At 40.9% G+C, this 15,355-nt stretch overlaps 1 protein-coding gene across 3 annotated transcripts in view; it reads left to right on the top strand.

The window, feature by feature from the left end:
• Positions 1 to 853: 853 nt before the first annotated feature.
• The window catches only part of DRD3 (dopamine receptor D3), a 44,057-nt gene continuing 29,555 nt past the window's right edge, over positions 854 to 15,355 (top strand). For 2 of the 3 annotated variants that reach the window (XM_008580171.1, XM_008580163.1), the window contains exons 1-2: positions 854 to 1,249; positions 7,464 to 7,768. In XM_008580171.1, the coding sequence (XP_008578393.1) occupies positions 7,499 to 7,768 (270 nt within the window). In that variant the 5' untranslated portion in view covers positions 854 to 1,249; positions 7,464 to 7,498. The remainder of the gene's footprint in view (positions 1,250 to 7,463; positions 7,769 to 15,355) is intronic. The other variant, XM_008580154.1, reaches the window with a different exon arrangement.

Here is a 15,355-nt window from a genome sequence, read left to right as displayed (position 1 = left end):
TGACTGGCTAATAGTATGTGCTCAATAAATGATGGTTGTCATGAACAGCAGTATTTAGACCTTGTTTTTGTTGCTGCTTTTCTCCCAGCCAGCAGAGGTCTCCTTCATAGCCAAATGAGGACTAACTTCCCCATGACAGTCTGCACTGCAGCTGCTAAACACACTCACTGTTGGCAAAGAAATGGTGAAAGAATTACCACCCTGTTTGAAGGAGAAGAAATTGAAAACAAGAGAACAGGGAATAGTTAGGATTCCAAGGTAAAATGTTAACTGAACAGGTGACCATGACTTAAGATTGTCTAAGTTCTAGTGCTGACTTTCACTGACAGTGCTCTTGTATCTCGCTTTAGCCTGCTCTAAAACAAATTAACAAACAAAACTTCATGTATATCAGAAAGGAGCAGTAAGAATAAATTGACAAATGTTTGTAAAGTTCTCTGAAAGCAAGAAATGCTGCTAAATAAACATCTGGTGCTACTCATAGTATTAAGTTTATTTCATCTTTATCACAAGTTATACTCCATGCCTCAGTTTTGCTTCCACTGTGATACATTTCCCTTAACCTTCTTTTCTCAGACAGGCTTACACCCCCAAGTTCAATTACTCTGTCAACTGTGTTTTAAATTGTACTGATTTCCATTAACTACTTGTGGTATCAATTTGTTGATCTATTCCTTCTTCTGAACCAATCGTCTTTATACCCACCAATAGCTGGAAAGGCAATTAAACTAAGGAAAGTGAGAGTTATTCAAGAGAAATTAAAGCATAAAGGTAAAGAGAGTGGAAAAACTGGATTGAAAAGAACACGGAGGGAAAAATACACATGTACTAAAAAGCACAGTCCCAGAGCAGGTAGAGGCACAGAGGGAAAAAGAGGACAGCGAGGTGCAAAACGGATCCTGCTGACGCCTATCCCATCTCTCTTTCAGCACCAAGGACACATCCTCTCAGCGGCTGACCCAGGCAACGTTGTTAGGGTCCCTCCCAAATCCTCTAGAGAAAACGGATGCATTCTAAAGCAGCTATGAAACATGCAGTAAGGTCTAATAGAAAAGCCGGAAAAGCAGCACACAAGTAATTTTACCTCAGAGGCAAAAATGGGTGATTTTCTTTCTGTTCATTTCCATGGTTCCTGTGTCCTGGGAAAGGCGAAGTTTGCTTTGCTTGGGGTATATCTGCGTCAGTAAATGGCTGCAGCAGCTGAGGTGCTAAACTCTGCGGTCTTCAGAAACCAGAAGAAATTTTCAGGGTAAGTAATTTTTCCTTTTGTTTCTACTTTAGTACATAGTGTTTTCCTGGAAGGTTACTCAATCAGCTTGGGGTTCTGTGGTTCTCTAAGAATATGCATTGAAACTCCAGACCCACTCATTTAAAAACCTGAAACCCTGAGGAAACTGTTTCCATTTTTCTCTAAGTGGCTGAACCGTAGAAACCTGTTCTCTTTCTTTCTCTCTCTCTCTTTTTCTTTTTCTCCAAAATTGTATCTTCATAGGCTCTAGAAGCTATATCAAGGCAAAATTAAAAGATAGAAAATAAAAAGCCATCATTATTGCTGGGAATTGTATGGAAGATGATTGTATTCCTCTTAAAGATTTTACTTAATTGTAAGGCTCTGTTATTTTTATCTCCCCAATTTAGCACCCCAGTAATCCAAGGCTGAGGGTTTGGAGAGGCACTGTTTTCAACAGTCTATTTAAAGTCAGGCTGTTTCCAAGTCGGAATCCAATTATTCCCAACAGAGATATGTAGTACTTGAGATGATGATTGTGTGTGTTTTCTTTAATGATGGTATATGATTTTAAGAGTATTGTTGTTTAATTGTGAGAGTTCCTTACTTACTGTAGTTTATCGAGTGAACAGAAGTCATTACAATTAAGCATTTATTCCAGTTCATGAATTTAGTTTAATCGAATATCATCAAAATGCATGCACAAATAATAATGCAGCAATAGCGAAGTGGAACTTGGATTCTAAACTCATTCTGCACGCCTGTGTGCACTTTATAGGTGAAGCCCTTTGCTTACTTATACTTTAGGTCAGAAGAATGTCTATCTTTGGGTAAGAAGTATTGGGATCTCTTATCACCAAAGAGAAGCAGAGACAGTGTGATAAAGATTCTTACTGGGACACCCGTTTGTTTATAGTTGCATATTTTCAAGGGTCTACATGGCTAGCAGTGGGCAGGGATGTTGATCAAGGAAAATACCAACAGTATTCAAATGAGTGCCTGATATTAAAGCATCTATACAGCAAGCTGCTTATTACGGAATATGCATTAAAGCAAATACTAAATAGATTCTACCAAATATTAAATTCAATTTCTAATACACTGAAGTTTGTCATCAATTAATGTTTGCTTATCAATTGATCTTTTCAGTTCCCCATTTTACCTCTGATAATAATGATAGAATGCTCACTTTTTGGAGATTGTGAAGAAAAGTGAGGGTGCTGTGCTTTACCGGGCAGGTTTAATTGGGAAAAAAACTGTATTGCCTGAGCTACTGGATCTCAGTAACTAGCTATGGCTTTTCTCTCATCTACAACAATGTAAATTTAGTCCCCAAATATATAAATATTCTATTCATTTCAGTGCGCTTGTGAATCTTCATTAGGAAAATAAACCAGATAGCAACTTGCAAGAATAAAATGCCATAGAAATGCTAAAGACCACCTCTAATAATAATGACAATGCTAACTCCCACTGGTTCTATGAGCAGTGTGCACCTGCGTTGACTTCAGTGAACTTGGTCATGTGATGTGTACAAGACACTGAACAAGTGAGAGTTTAAAATGAGTCCCCATTTTAGGTTTCTGTGCCTCACTCCAATAGTGGGGTAGTGAAGAACATGAGTTCTGAACTCAGACAGATCTTGGGTTGAATCAGCTCCACCATTTACTAGTTTATGACCCAAGCAAGATATTTAATCTCTCTGGAACTCACTTTCTTTCATCTGCAAAAATAGGGATAATAATAGCACCTACTTCCTTCATCAGGTTGTTGTGAGTTTTAAATTTGATAATGCTTACAAATGTTAGCCATGAGGTTACTTCAAAAAGTTCGGGGAAAAGCAGAATTAAAAGATAATGCAAATCTTTCTATGAACTTTTTTTTTTTTTTTTTTTTTTTTTAAAGATGACCGGTAAGGGGATCTTAACCCTTGACTTGGTGTTGTCAGCACCACGCTCAGCCAGTGAGCGAACCGGCCATCCGTATATGGGATCCGAACCCGTGGCCTTGGTGTTATCAGCACCGCATTCTCCCGAGTGAGCCACGGGCCGGCCCTAAATATCTGTTTTAATATAAATGTTACCAGTCATAATTTTGGTTTAATTATAATTTTAAAATGTTATGTTTTTAAATATTTTATTAAAAAAACTTTAAATCCAGCAAGATGATACAAACATCCCAAGGTTTTATGCTTCCCTCTTACTTGACAAGTCAGATGAGGCTAAGACATCATTAGCCAACTACAGACCCCAGGAAAGAACAATTCTAAAAATTGCCTTCCAAGGTGGCCCAGTTGCAAAAGGAAAGATGTTCTGGGCCTGAGCCTGCCTTAAAGGTGGAAATATCCTGAACAATCAGAAAGCCTTGGATTTTTCCAAAAGCTCTTGGCGGCAGCAGTGCTATCTCCAGGGTAGCGGCTGCCCTTCTACAAATAATGAGAAAATTATAATTATTATCAAGAATTATTATTATGTTTTAAAATATATTGAGTGCAAACAGTGTGCCAAGAGAAAACATTTTTTTTAAACAATCCTCTGAATTCATTCCAAGTTTGGTCACTCCTTTCCAATCATTTGTTCATTTCAACACTTTCATATTCCAGGCTGAAACATTTCAAAATGAGGTACGAAATGACAGCCATGGCTAGGCCGATCTCCTAATCAAAGGAGAGCTACAGACACCAGAATCAAGAACAAATCCTGGCTGCCGGCTTCTACTTTTGCCGAGGGCTGGTGACCCTCCTGGGGTGGTGGTAACAAATGACACCACAGTCTTGGACCTGTTGAGCAGGTACAAGGACCACAGTCCTAACTGAGCAAGTGCCCATGCCACGACCAGGAAGAACAGAATTGACCACCTCCACAGGTGCACAATGATGATGCTGGCCTGCACCCCTCACCCTATAAAGACATTGAACGCCTCTCCTCAGGGAGCTAGCTTTGCTATAGCTTTCTCCCTTATGCATAAGCTCTCTATTCTTTAAATAAAACATTGCTTTATTTAACTGATTTATTTAAATGCTGGGTGTGTTGTTCATTTGTATGACTTTGAAACCCAAGAACCTGGTCTGGAAACATGATGGTATCCAAAATGATGTCAAGGAACAATTTATTCTGAAATGTTGGTTGGCAAATGATGGTCTGTTTATGTTCAGCCCTCTAGGTAATAAATGTTTTCACATTTTTAAAGCATAGTAAACATATATTTGTGTGTTTACACACACACAAAGAAAAATATAAAACAGACAATATGTGATCCTAAAGCCTAAAATATTTACTCTCTGGCTCTTTACAGAAAAAAATTCCAACCAATGTTCTAAAGCATACTTAAGGAAAAATAAGAGAAAAATAAAATGGATGAATATAATGAAGATAAGAGGTCACATTTAGGAATGGGATACCCACAAATGAATATTTAGTTCTTTAGTTTCTTTCAATTGTAAGATTTTGGTCATTTTTTTCTTCCAAATTGCCTCAAAGATTAAGATGGCTAAAGGCACTAATGCCTCAAAAATTCCATGTGGGATTTCAGAGATTAGTTCAAATTTTGAAAAGGAGTATGTTTCAATTTCCCAGACAGAAGAAAAACTCAAATATTATTTAATAATATATGCACAATCGGCCCAGTTGCAAAAGGAAAGATGTTCTGGGCCTGAGCCTGCCTTAACGGTGGAAATATCCTGAACAATCAGAAAGCCTTGGATTTTTCCAAAAGCTCTTGGCAGCAGCAGTGCTATCTCCAGGGTAGTGGCTGCCCTTCTACAAATAATGAGAAAATTATAATTATTATCAAGAATTATTATTATGTTTTAAAATATATTGAGTGCAAACAGTGTGCCAAGAGAAAACATTTTTTTTAAACAATCCTCTGAATTCATTCCAAGTTTGGTCACTCCTTTCCAATCATTTGTTCATTTCAACACTTTCATATTCCAGGCTGAAACATTTCAAAATGAGGTACGAAATGACAGCCATGGCTAGGCCGATCTCCTAATCAAAGGAGAGCTACAGACACCAGAATCAAGAACAAATCCTGGCTGCCGGCTTCTACTTTTGCCGAGGGCTGGAGCAAGAATTCCTGGGGAGGCCTGCATACCAAGTGTTTTAAAGTCATAACCAATAGATCACTGAATATTTAATCCCCCACCTTGACAAATATATCTTTATAAAAACCTGAAAGGCCAGGTTTGAATTTAGGATACCTGGACCCTTAGGAGTTTCATACAAAATGTAACAGTGCAACAGAAGCTGGGCCCCACCCCAGGGACCATGTCCTTTTTTCTTTCCACTTCAGTCTACACAGAAGCTGTTCATCAGCACTCCAGCAAAGAGCCACCTCTTAGGCCCAGGGGCCCCACACATACATAGCGCAGTCGACCCTCAGGGTGACAGATCCAAAATGGAACCCCTGATGTCTTGGAAACAGGCTCCAAGAAGTTTAAGCAGAGAATTCTGAGATTCTGTGATACTGGCACCAGGAGTGTCGTCTACACGGCAGCGTGGACTCTTGGTGGGCCTGCACCTTGGCACTGTGGGAGGGTATGACCTCATCCTTCGGGGAAGATATGACCAGAAGAGGGTGTCTCAGTCTGTTCAGACTGCTATAACAAAATGCCAGAAACTGGGCAGCTTATAAACAACAGAAACTTATCTCTCACAGTTCTGGAGGCTGGGAAGCCCAAAATAAGGGCACTGGCAGATTTGGTGTCTGGTGAGGGCCGCCAGAAACTGGGCAGCTTATAAACAACAGAAACTTATCTCTCAGAGTTCTGGAGGCTGGGAAGCCCAAAATAAGGGCACTGGCAGATTTGGTGTCTGGTGAGGGCCTGCTTTGTGGTTCATAGGTTGCTGTGGCCCTACCTCCAAATGCCATCATATTGGGAGTTAGGATTTCAACATAAGAATTTGGGGGGCACACAAACATTTAGACCATAGCAGAGGATCAGAATGGGTGCCTCAACAGCACAGAACCTGGAGCAGGAGTCACTTTTGCTGGGGTTTCAGTGCCGCACTGTGAGCCACAAGCCTCATGTCTTCCCCCGGCATGTGGTTTTAATGTACTGCTACCCTTGGCACACAGGAATTTTTATATTTTTCTTCAGGAGTGGTGACTTTTGTTCCTCACAGACACATGCAAACTTGACTCTGAGAGCCCAGAGTCCCTTCTTCAGCGCCGGTGTCACAGGGACAGCTGCTGGACTCTGATCCTTTCCTACTCTAAGTCCAAAGTGTCCACAGTTTGAGGATTGGCTCTTCCCAGTGGGATGTTGACATGAAAGCTGTGGCTTTCAGATGCCAAAAGAGGGCATGGAAGAATTGAAAGAATTACATGCTAGCTCTGCCACTAATAAGCCATATGACTTAGGACATATTTCTCATTTCTTTGAGTTTCAATTTCCCTGTTTGGAAAGTGAGGGCGTTGGACTAGGTCAGAGGTTGAAAACTGGCTGTGCATGGGTCAGATGTGGGATTTTGGTGGAGATGAAGGGGGCAACTCTGCAGAGCTTAAACATTTTTAATTGGTAATTAATCTTTTAAAATTAGGAGGTTTCAAGTAAAATTCTGCCCATGTTTTGTTCCCTAAATATCAAAACCACTGTACTGCCTCTAGACCCCATTACTATGAGATTTTTCTCCCACAGTCCAGTCTCCCAAACACACCCTGTTCTGTGTGAAATATAAGAGAGAGATTCAAGGTAGTGTAGAGAGAAGAGGGAGGAAGGGGAAGAGTCAAATGGGACAGGAGAGGATGGGAGGGAGGAAACAGAGAGGGGGAAAGGAAGCTCAGAGAAACAGACCACCGAGAGGAAAACAGCACAGAATGCTCTGGGTGCCAGGCACGGCTCTCAACATATTACACAGGTAATAGCTCATTTAACCTTCACAAAAAACCTATGAGATGGTGCTGTGGTCTGAGTGTGCCCCCTAAAAACCATGTTTTGGAAATTTAATCCCCAATGCAACAGTGCTGGGAGATGGGGCCTAATGGGAGGTGTTAAGATACCACATCTTTAGTTTACCTTGTTTGTTATGTGTCTTCTCTAGAATGGAGGCTTCATGAGGGGAGGAATCTTAATCTGTTTTGTTCATTGCCGTATATCCAGCTCTCACAACAGTGCCTGGTATATAGGAAGTGCTCAGTAAATACTTGTTGACTCAATAAATCAACAATGTATGCAAGTAGCCAAGCTCCAAAGAGTCTGATTTTGCCAACATTGTTTTCTGTCTCCTCCCAGGAAACCCCTTGGGGTCACACCCCTCCTTCTGAGCTATGGCACCTCTGAGCCAGCTGAGTGACCACGTGAACTCCACCTGTGGAGCAGAGAACTCCACGGGTGCCAGCCAGGCCCGCCCGCATGCCTACTACGCCCTCTCCTACTGTGTGCTCATCCTGGCCATCGTCTTTGGCAACGGCCTGGTTTGTGTGGCTGTGCTGAGGGAGCGGGCCCTGCAGACCACCACCAACTACCTGGTGGTGAGCCTGGCTGTGGCAGACTTGCTGGTGGCCACCTTGGTGATGCCCTGGGTGGTATACCTGGAGGTGAGTGGGCTCCAGGCACGTGCTGCCCACATGACCAAGCTTGTCTTTGTCTTCCCCGATTTCCTGACCTTCAGGGCTCAAAATACTCCCCAAGTGGTCCAAGAACTGGGGAAGGAAGGAGAGCTCCTATCATTCTGCCTTGAATGAGGGAACTAAAGCTTTTGAGGGCAGCCACCATTCAGTCACTCATCCACATCAGAACCAGGGAGCTGGGAATAATTCTGTTCCCAGGTCTCCAGTATCCAAGTGACTAGACTTAAGTGATGGGAATCTTCCTAAAAATGCCTGGGTTTACTCTCTGTGTCAGTCACGTATCAATGAGAGTGTACAGGAGTGCAGGAAGTGGGGGGAAGAAGGATGTATAGAAAAACAAGAAGACTTTTTGTAATTAATGAGAGGAAAAGAAAGAAAGTATGGTCTGCAAATAAACCAGACTTCTTTTGATGGTTCAGTTGCCCTCCATCTTGGCTCTTTTCTCCTCGCTATCAGATCTCCATAGACTCTGCTACAGAAAAAACAGACTAAGCCTTCAGATTTCTATTTTCCATGCCTCCATTAATAGTACAGAGCCTTTGCCAGTCAGATAATGCAGCTGACCCTGGAGAATTCTACTGAAGAGAAACATTTCCTAAATTTGAAAGTATGAAACAGAGTCAGGAGGTGACCAAGACAAAACATCTATTTGCTAACAAGGAAATCAGGGTACCTAGATCTATCTGTTCAAGAAAAAGATATTCTTACTGGGAAAACATGCAATCACTACAGAAAAATTTTTAAGCACCTTAATATACTATTAATATTTCTCCTCTGCACTGTGTATCATTCTAAAGAGGTATCCAATGAAGAATCAAAATGATGCTTTGATTAAGAGAAATTAACATTCATCAAATTAGTATCTCAGTTAATATTAATAGTGAAGGTGACAGTTAATTAAGTATGACATATCACAAGAGAGCAAAAACCTCGAATATAGACTGCCTATGTTAATACCCATACTGAAGAATGGCTGGGAACTAAAATTAGACTTATGGTCTTAAAGGGGAGACATAAAGAAATAAAGAAAGAGAATAGAGAAAGAGGAGGAAAGAAGAAAAACAACCAGGCTGATTGGGATAGATCTGAAAGCTAAGGGAATACTTGGAACGGAAATTATGTATTAATTCTTCCTAGTTAGGATAATCCTGATGGTGAATGGTCTTGTAATTATCTTGACTTCTCTGTCAACCCAATTAGGCCAAGTCATCCTTGAAGTCACAGGCTATGCCTTTGTTCTTGTCTTGTAGTCTAAAAAAACCACCTGGCATATAACATGTGCTAAATAAATATTAGACATATGAATGATAAAATGAATCTGTTCTGTAATGTATGCATTATATGGGCAATTCCTGCTTATACCATCTGCATCTGTATGTATTGTTAGAGGCAGACTTTTTGGGGTGAAAGGAGGGTGAACTATTTATTATTTTATACCCAATAATAATGAGATTGAAAAGAAGTTAAAAACGTGATATTTCTTTTCAATAGCAAAGCACTTCGGGTGCTACAAAAAGTATGGTCTGGTCAACAATTCATAACACCACCACCCTCTAAAGTGTTTCTGCCCATCTCTGTACATTACAGGGATTCTTAAATCCTCCAGAAGGATGAATGTCAGAAAGAAATGCAGGCAAAGTACTTTCATTCTAATGAGCATTTTCATTCCCTCTGAAATAAAAGCAGGCTTTTGGTGTTTATAACACAGCCATTCAGGGGTGCTCTTCAACTATACATTTGTGATTGCCTCCAGGACTCTGGTTGGACCATATTGGAAAGCCTCTGTAGATACTGGTTTGGAAGACAGACATTGTGACTTTTCCACACTAGAAACTCATGGCATCCCCTTCCACCCACACCTGCTGATGTAGATGAGGATCCCATTCTACTGCTGAGCATAGAAGAGCAGCTGAGACTAGAGAGCCACAGGAGATCTTGCCAAAGACCTTAATGGAATCTCTGTAGGAGAATCTATGGATTTTCTCCCATAAGAAGAGCTTTGGTGGAGTTCTTGGTTTCCCCCTCACCCTACTCCACCCTCCCTCCCCCAAAAACACTATGCCCTTTATCCAACAGGTTATTTGGTATAGGTATTCAGTAACCAAGAGCATGATCAAAGAAACCTACATTCACGTAAAGAAGATTTGGGGGAGCAGAGACATTTCTCCACTGGGAAGTGGGCTTTGGGGTCTCTTTTTGGTGTTACGAACTTCCTTCTAGATCCAGTCAATGCAACTTTATATCTCTGCATCACTTTCTCCAGCAGTCAACTAAGGGGTCTGTCTCAATAAAAGATAGGATGTGACCTAGACCAGCCATCATTAACAGATGACCAGTTAAAATATTAGAAGTTTCTAGTTCAGAGGACCAGGTCCCCCCTATCTTGCATCACTCATGCTTTTCTTAGTCTTAAATGTTTTCCTGTCTTTCTTTAGAGACAGATTAGGTTCTTTTGTGAGAGAAGAGAACATTTCGAGCCCTTAAAAGGACTATGAATATATCAATTCGTGTGTCTCAGAGAAGAGCAAAGTATTACTCTTAGTAACTTGTCCTAATGATGGTGCAGTATAAGTAGCTGCTCCGGTAATTACTTGATTATACCTATGAGCTCCCTTTGGAGAGAGGAAGAGGTGCAGTGTTGACCACAGAGACTGCTGTAGGCTGGAAGGCCCCAGGAAGATAGGACCCACGTGAGAACACCACCATTTGGGAGCCAAAGGGTTCACGGTAATTACTTGATTATACCTATGAGCTCCCTTTGGAGAGAGGAAGAGGTGCAGTGTTGACCACAGAGACTGCTGTAGGCTTGAAGGCCCCAGGAAGATAGGACCCACGTGAGAACACCACCATTTGGGAGCCAAAGGGTTCACCAAATTCAAAGCCTCATGCACTTTGATCTGAATACATCAATCTTCTTTGAAGGAAAATTGGCTCATTTTGCCAGACACAAGTATGTATGAGTAGGAATGTTCTGACTGTAAATATTGGAAAACTTGGCCAGTTATAGCTTAGATGAATTTTAGATTTCTTGGATAACCAGAATTCTGGAAGAAGGGGATTGTCGATGTTGGTTCAGCTGCACCATGGTGTCATCTTGAACCAGACTTTTTCAGCCTTCTTCCTCTCCATCCTTGGCAGGCTGGCCTACTTCTTCGTGCTATTCACAGGATAGCTGCCCCAGCCCTCAGTGTCATGGCAGTCTTCAAAAATAGGATGGATGGGGGCAGCAGAGAAAGAGAGAGAGAAAGCCCTTTCCCTGGAGTAGCTCAAAGCATCTCCCTAAGGAACTTCGTTTAAGCCTAATTGGCCAGAACTGAGCCTTAAGGCCACATTTAGCTGCAAAGGAAGAGAGAAAAAATAATTAAAATGTGGGTTTTATTAAAAAAGATGTGGGGTGGGAAATTGTTGTGAGGCAGGCAATAGAGTGTCACATAACATTGCCTCTGTTGGAATTCACTGGGATGAATGTCATTCCAACACAGGGTCATGCTAGGAGAAAGACTCAGAACTAGGAGTCAGAAGACACAAAAGTGAATAAAATGGAGGTAACAACACTTTCCACGTTGGGCTGATGATAAACTCAACTGTCATCACCTGAGAGAGGGCTCTGATAACTAAAAAGTGTGATCTATAAATATCTCAGTGAGACATTTTTAATTGTAAGTAAAAGAAAACTTAACTTCAGTTGTCTAAATAATAAACAGGATACAATGGCTCTCACACCAGGAACTTTAAAGGTCCTGTGTTAGGGTGGGCTCCAGTTCGATCATGGCTCCAGCTCCATTTTTCTACAATTCTCTTAGCTCTGCCTTCTTCCATATACTGAGCTTATCCACAAGCAAAGGGCTAAGCTATAGGCCTCACATGTGCACATCACACCTTTCATAGCAACAGGCAAAATCCACGCCTCAGAATTTCTAGTAGAATTGTCAAGATGTGCTCTGATTGAACTGGCTTACAGCACATAATTTTCCCTGAACTTATCACCAGGGGGGAAAATTGGTTTAACATAGGTTATGTATTCCTTCCATGGAATACATCAACTTCTCAGGAATCTCATGGATTCCCAGTGGAATCCAGGGAGGCACATAATTTTCCCTGAACTAATCACCAGGGGGGAAAATTGGTTTAACATAGGTTATGTGTTCCTTCCATGGAATACATCAACTTCTCAGGAATCTCATGGATTCCCAGTGGAATCCAGGGACTATTGGAAAGAAAGAAGAGGACAATCAGTAACCATGAACCACAGTGAACTTTCATTGGTATTATTCTCATCATTAAGACACCCGGGAACCTGCACCTGGGCAGAATATAATGGGGGACCCACAGGGGCCAGTCACTGACCCATGTCAGTATTCTCTGTCCTCAAACCTAGCAGAGAAGTTCAAGACAAAACCATGCAGGTGACCTCACAGAAGGTTATATTTCAGAGGGCCCTGGGCTTGGCTGTCTCTTTAATTCGGTTTGCAGCATTTTCTCAAAAACTCTTTTCTGTGCCATACCAAATAGCTCTATCTCAGATTCCCTCTCAAGATTTTAATTTCCTGCTTTGCAGGCTGTAGTCTGTTTGGAGCTCTCTCTCCAAGCACAAACATCCCATTTTGTTCCACTCAGTTAAGCATCTTTTGTGATGTTTAATGCACTTATATCAGGACAGAAAGGCAGCATAAGCAGCCAGGAGAACATGTGGAATACTAAACGTGGGTCCCAGTATGGACAGGAGAAAAGACTTAAAAAAGGGTTAAAGACTTAAAAAAGGGTTAAAAAATGTAGACAAGCAAAATAGAACAGGACTCAGGCAGGAAAACACAGCACAGGAAAAGTGATCAAGTTCAGATGGTGATGACAGGAAAGAACACCAATGTTTGGGGGAGGGAGAAATCTCTGGGCCTTGTAATGGTATAGATTATTAAAAATAAGGAAGTTTTAAAAAAGGATAGTTTTACCATAGTTCTAAAAATCAAAAATGATAGAAATTTAAGACCCCAAAGGAAAGCAAAAACAGGAGATTCTCACAATCTCTTCACCCAAATCTGAATTTTGATAAAAGCTGTAGATTGTTAAAGCTGAAAGGGCGTGGAGATAATTTCTGCCATCATTTCTAAAGTGTGTTCCTGCAACAAATTCCTGGCCATATCCTAATTGACTGGGTTTCTCTGCGGATGAGCCTTGGAGCCTGCATTTTAAGTGAGCTCCTCCATGATTCTTACGCACATAAACTTTGAGCAGCTCTGAACTAAACCTTCATTATGAGGTGTCTTAGTCTGTTTTGTGCCACTATAACAGAATACCTGAAAATTTTATTTTAAAACAGAGATTTATTTCTTACAGCTCTAGAGGCTGGGAAGTCCGAGATCGAGGGGCCCACATCTAGCGAGGGCCTTCGTGCTACATCATCCCATGGTGGAAGGTGGAAGGGCAAGAGAGAGGCAAGGGGCTGCACTCACAGCCTAATCACCTCTCAGTAGACCTTACCTCCAAACACTGTTGCACTGCTGGTTGTTTCCAACAAATACTTTTTGGGGACACATTCAAACAACAGCACAGAAAGGAGGGAGAAGGCAGACACTGCTTGTTAAAAATACAGACTGTTGGGTCTACCTCACATCTACTAAACCAGAAGTTCCAGGGTGACCCTGGAAGTCTATAGTAATTCTAATAATCCCCCAGCCCCATTCACAAATAACTTACGCAGCCAGCTAGCCATCTGCTACAATGACATTTGGGAACCACTAATCTGTAAAACTCCCATTTCACAGATGGAAAAAGTGAGATTAAGAGAAGTAAAAAATCCTTACTTATTACTCTATCTTGCCCTGCAGCAAACTCTCCCCCTCCCCCCCAAAAAAATTCCAAATGTGTCAATCAAAAATGGATTGAAGAGGACAATTAAAGAAGTAATTCCATCTTTGCCCCCTCGGATATCTCCCCTAAACAACCAAAAGTCCATCCCTTTAGAGTAATAATACTTAACTTGGGGAGTCCATCAACTTGTATGTAAATAAAATGACTTTATTTTTTACTAAGCTGAAATTCAGCACTTGCTTCAATTATGAACGTAGGCATCAACCCACAGTAGAAGAAATTTTTAGTGTCACCAGTGGGAATCACAGATATTTATATTTTCAAATCACATTATGGTTGTTGCTGACATCTTGAAATGTCATTTATACTCATCATTACTTTGAAATTACAGGAATTTTGGACCTGCTGCTAGATCTTGTTATTTAGTGAACTGTTAAAGTAGTACATTTATTTAAAATACTTTGGTAACTGTATTTCAATACAATTGGTATCCTTTACAATCCATTGTATTTATTTCATATAATTAAAAGCATTCTATGATAAGGGAACCATGAAGCCAAGGAAATCCATGGCACAAAGAATGCTTGAGGAGCCCTGTGTTAGGTACAACCATTTCTGAAGATAATGTTATGGGTCCACCCCCAGACCAGTGTTTCCCAAACCTCTCAGGCAATAAGAATCACTTGAGGGACTTATTATTCTGAGTGGGACCTCAGAATCATTTTGTGTAACAAAAGCCTCAGGTGATTTGGGAAATGCTGCCTTATAATAGGTAAATTTGGGAAATGCTGCCCTAGACTGTGTCTGTTGAAAATCAATAGCCAGCTTAAGTACCTGAAGACAATTTCTTGCTTACTCCCACCTTCTGTATTGCCAAAGGGAGTTAGTTATATTCATTAGCAAGTGAGAGTAACACCACCTGGCTGCTGTATAATTCCGAAGTGAGTTATTTCATTAGAATTTAGGAGAAAGAATTATGTCTCTAAAGAGCCTTAAATCAATCAGATTTCTGTTTTCCGCTTTAATTTCAAAACTCACTTTACCTCTCGTGATCTCCCAACACCTTATACTTATCCCACTGTCAGCACTTACGACATTGCATCGTGTTTATTTCCTTGTACCCATCTCCTGGGCCCTCGGTTCACCCACACCCACTCACATATCACTCCCCCCAACAGGCACACACTGCATTCTGAGGCGCTGGGGACAAAAACAAGCTTAATTCACTTTAGTACACCCACCCAAGCAGAGTATCAGGCACATGATGGACACTCAATAACTAGTGTACATGTGGATAAGTGAATGAACAAATACCAACTCTTCTCCCTCCTACGACATTAGAATGGAGTTAAATTGCATACTTCTCAAAACTGGCATGCCAAGGTGCTGACCTTTAGGAGGCCAAATAGAGTAATGGTTAATATTAAGGGGTTGAAATTCCAGCTCCTTTCACTAGCTATGTGTCCTTAGGCAAGTTACTCAACCCCTCTAGGCCTCTGTTTCTTTTTCTATAAATTAGAAATCATATTTAGTTCGTTGGGTTGCTATGAGATAATGTCTGAGGGTTACTTAGCATGGTCTTGGCACTTTGATGCTCTTTATTAATCCCTTGTTATTATTTGCTTGGTGTGAAAGGCTCCAGTAAAACATATACATATGTGTGTGTGTGTATGTGTGTGTGTGTGTGTATATACATATAATATATATATATATATATATATTTTTTTTTTTTTTTTTTTTTTTTTT

This window comes from Galeopterus variegatus, unplaced genomic scaffold (genome assembly GCF_000696425.1).
Source record: "Galeopterus variegatus unplaced genomic scaffold, G_variegatus-3.0.2 Scaffold84, whole genome shotgun sequence".
In the NCBI taxonomy this organism is placed as follows: domain Eukaryota; kingdom Metazoa; phylum Chordata; class Mammalia; order Dermoptera; family Cynocephalidae; genus Galeopterus; species Galeopterus variegatus.
Note: the sequence above shows the minus strand (reverse complement) of the source record. Positions and strands in the feature narration are given on the sequence as shown.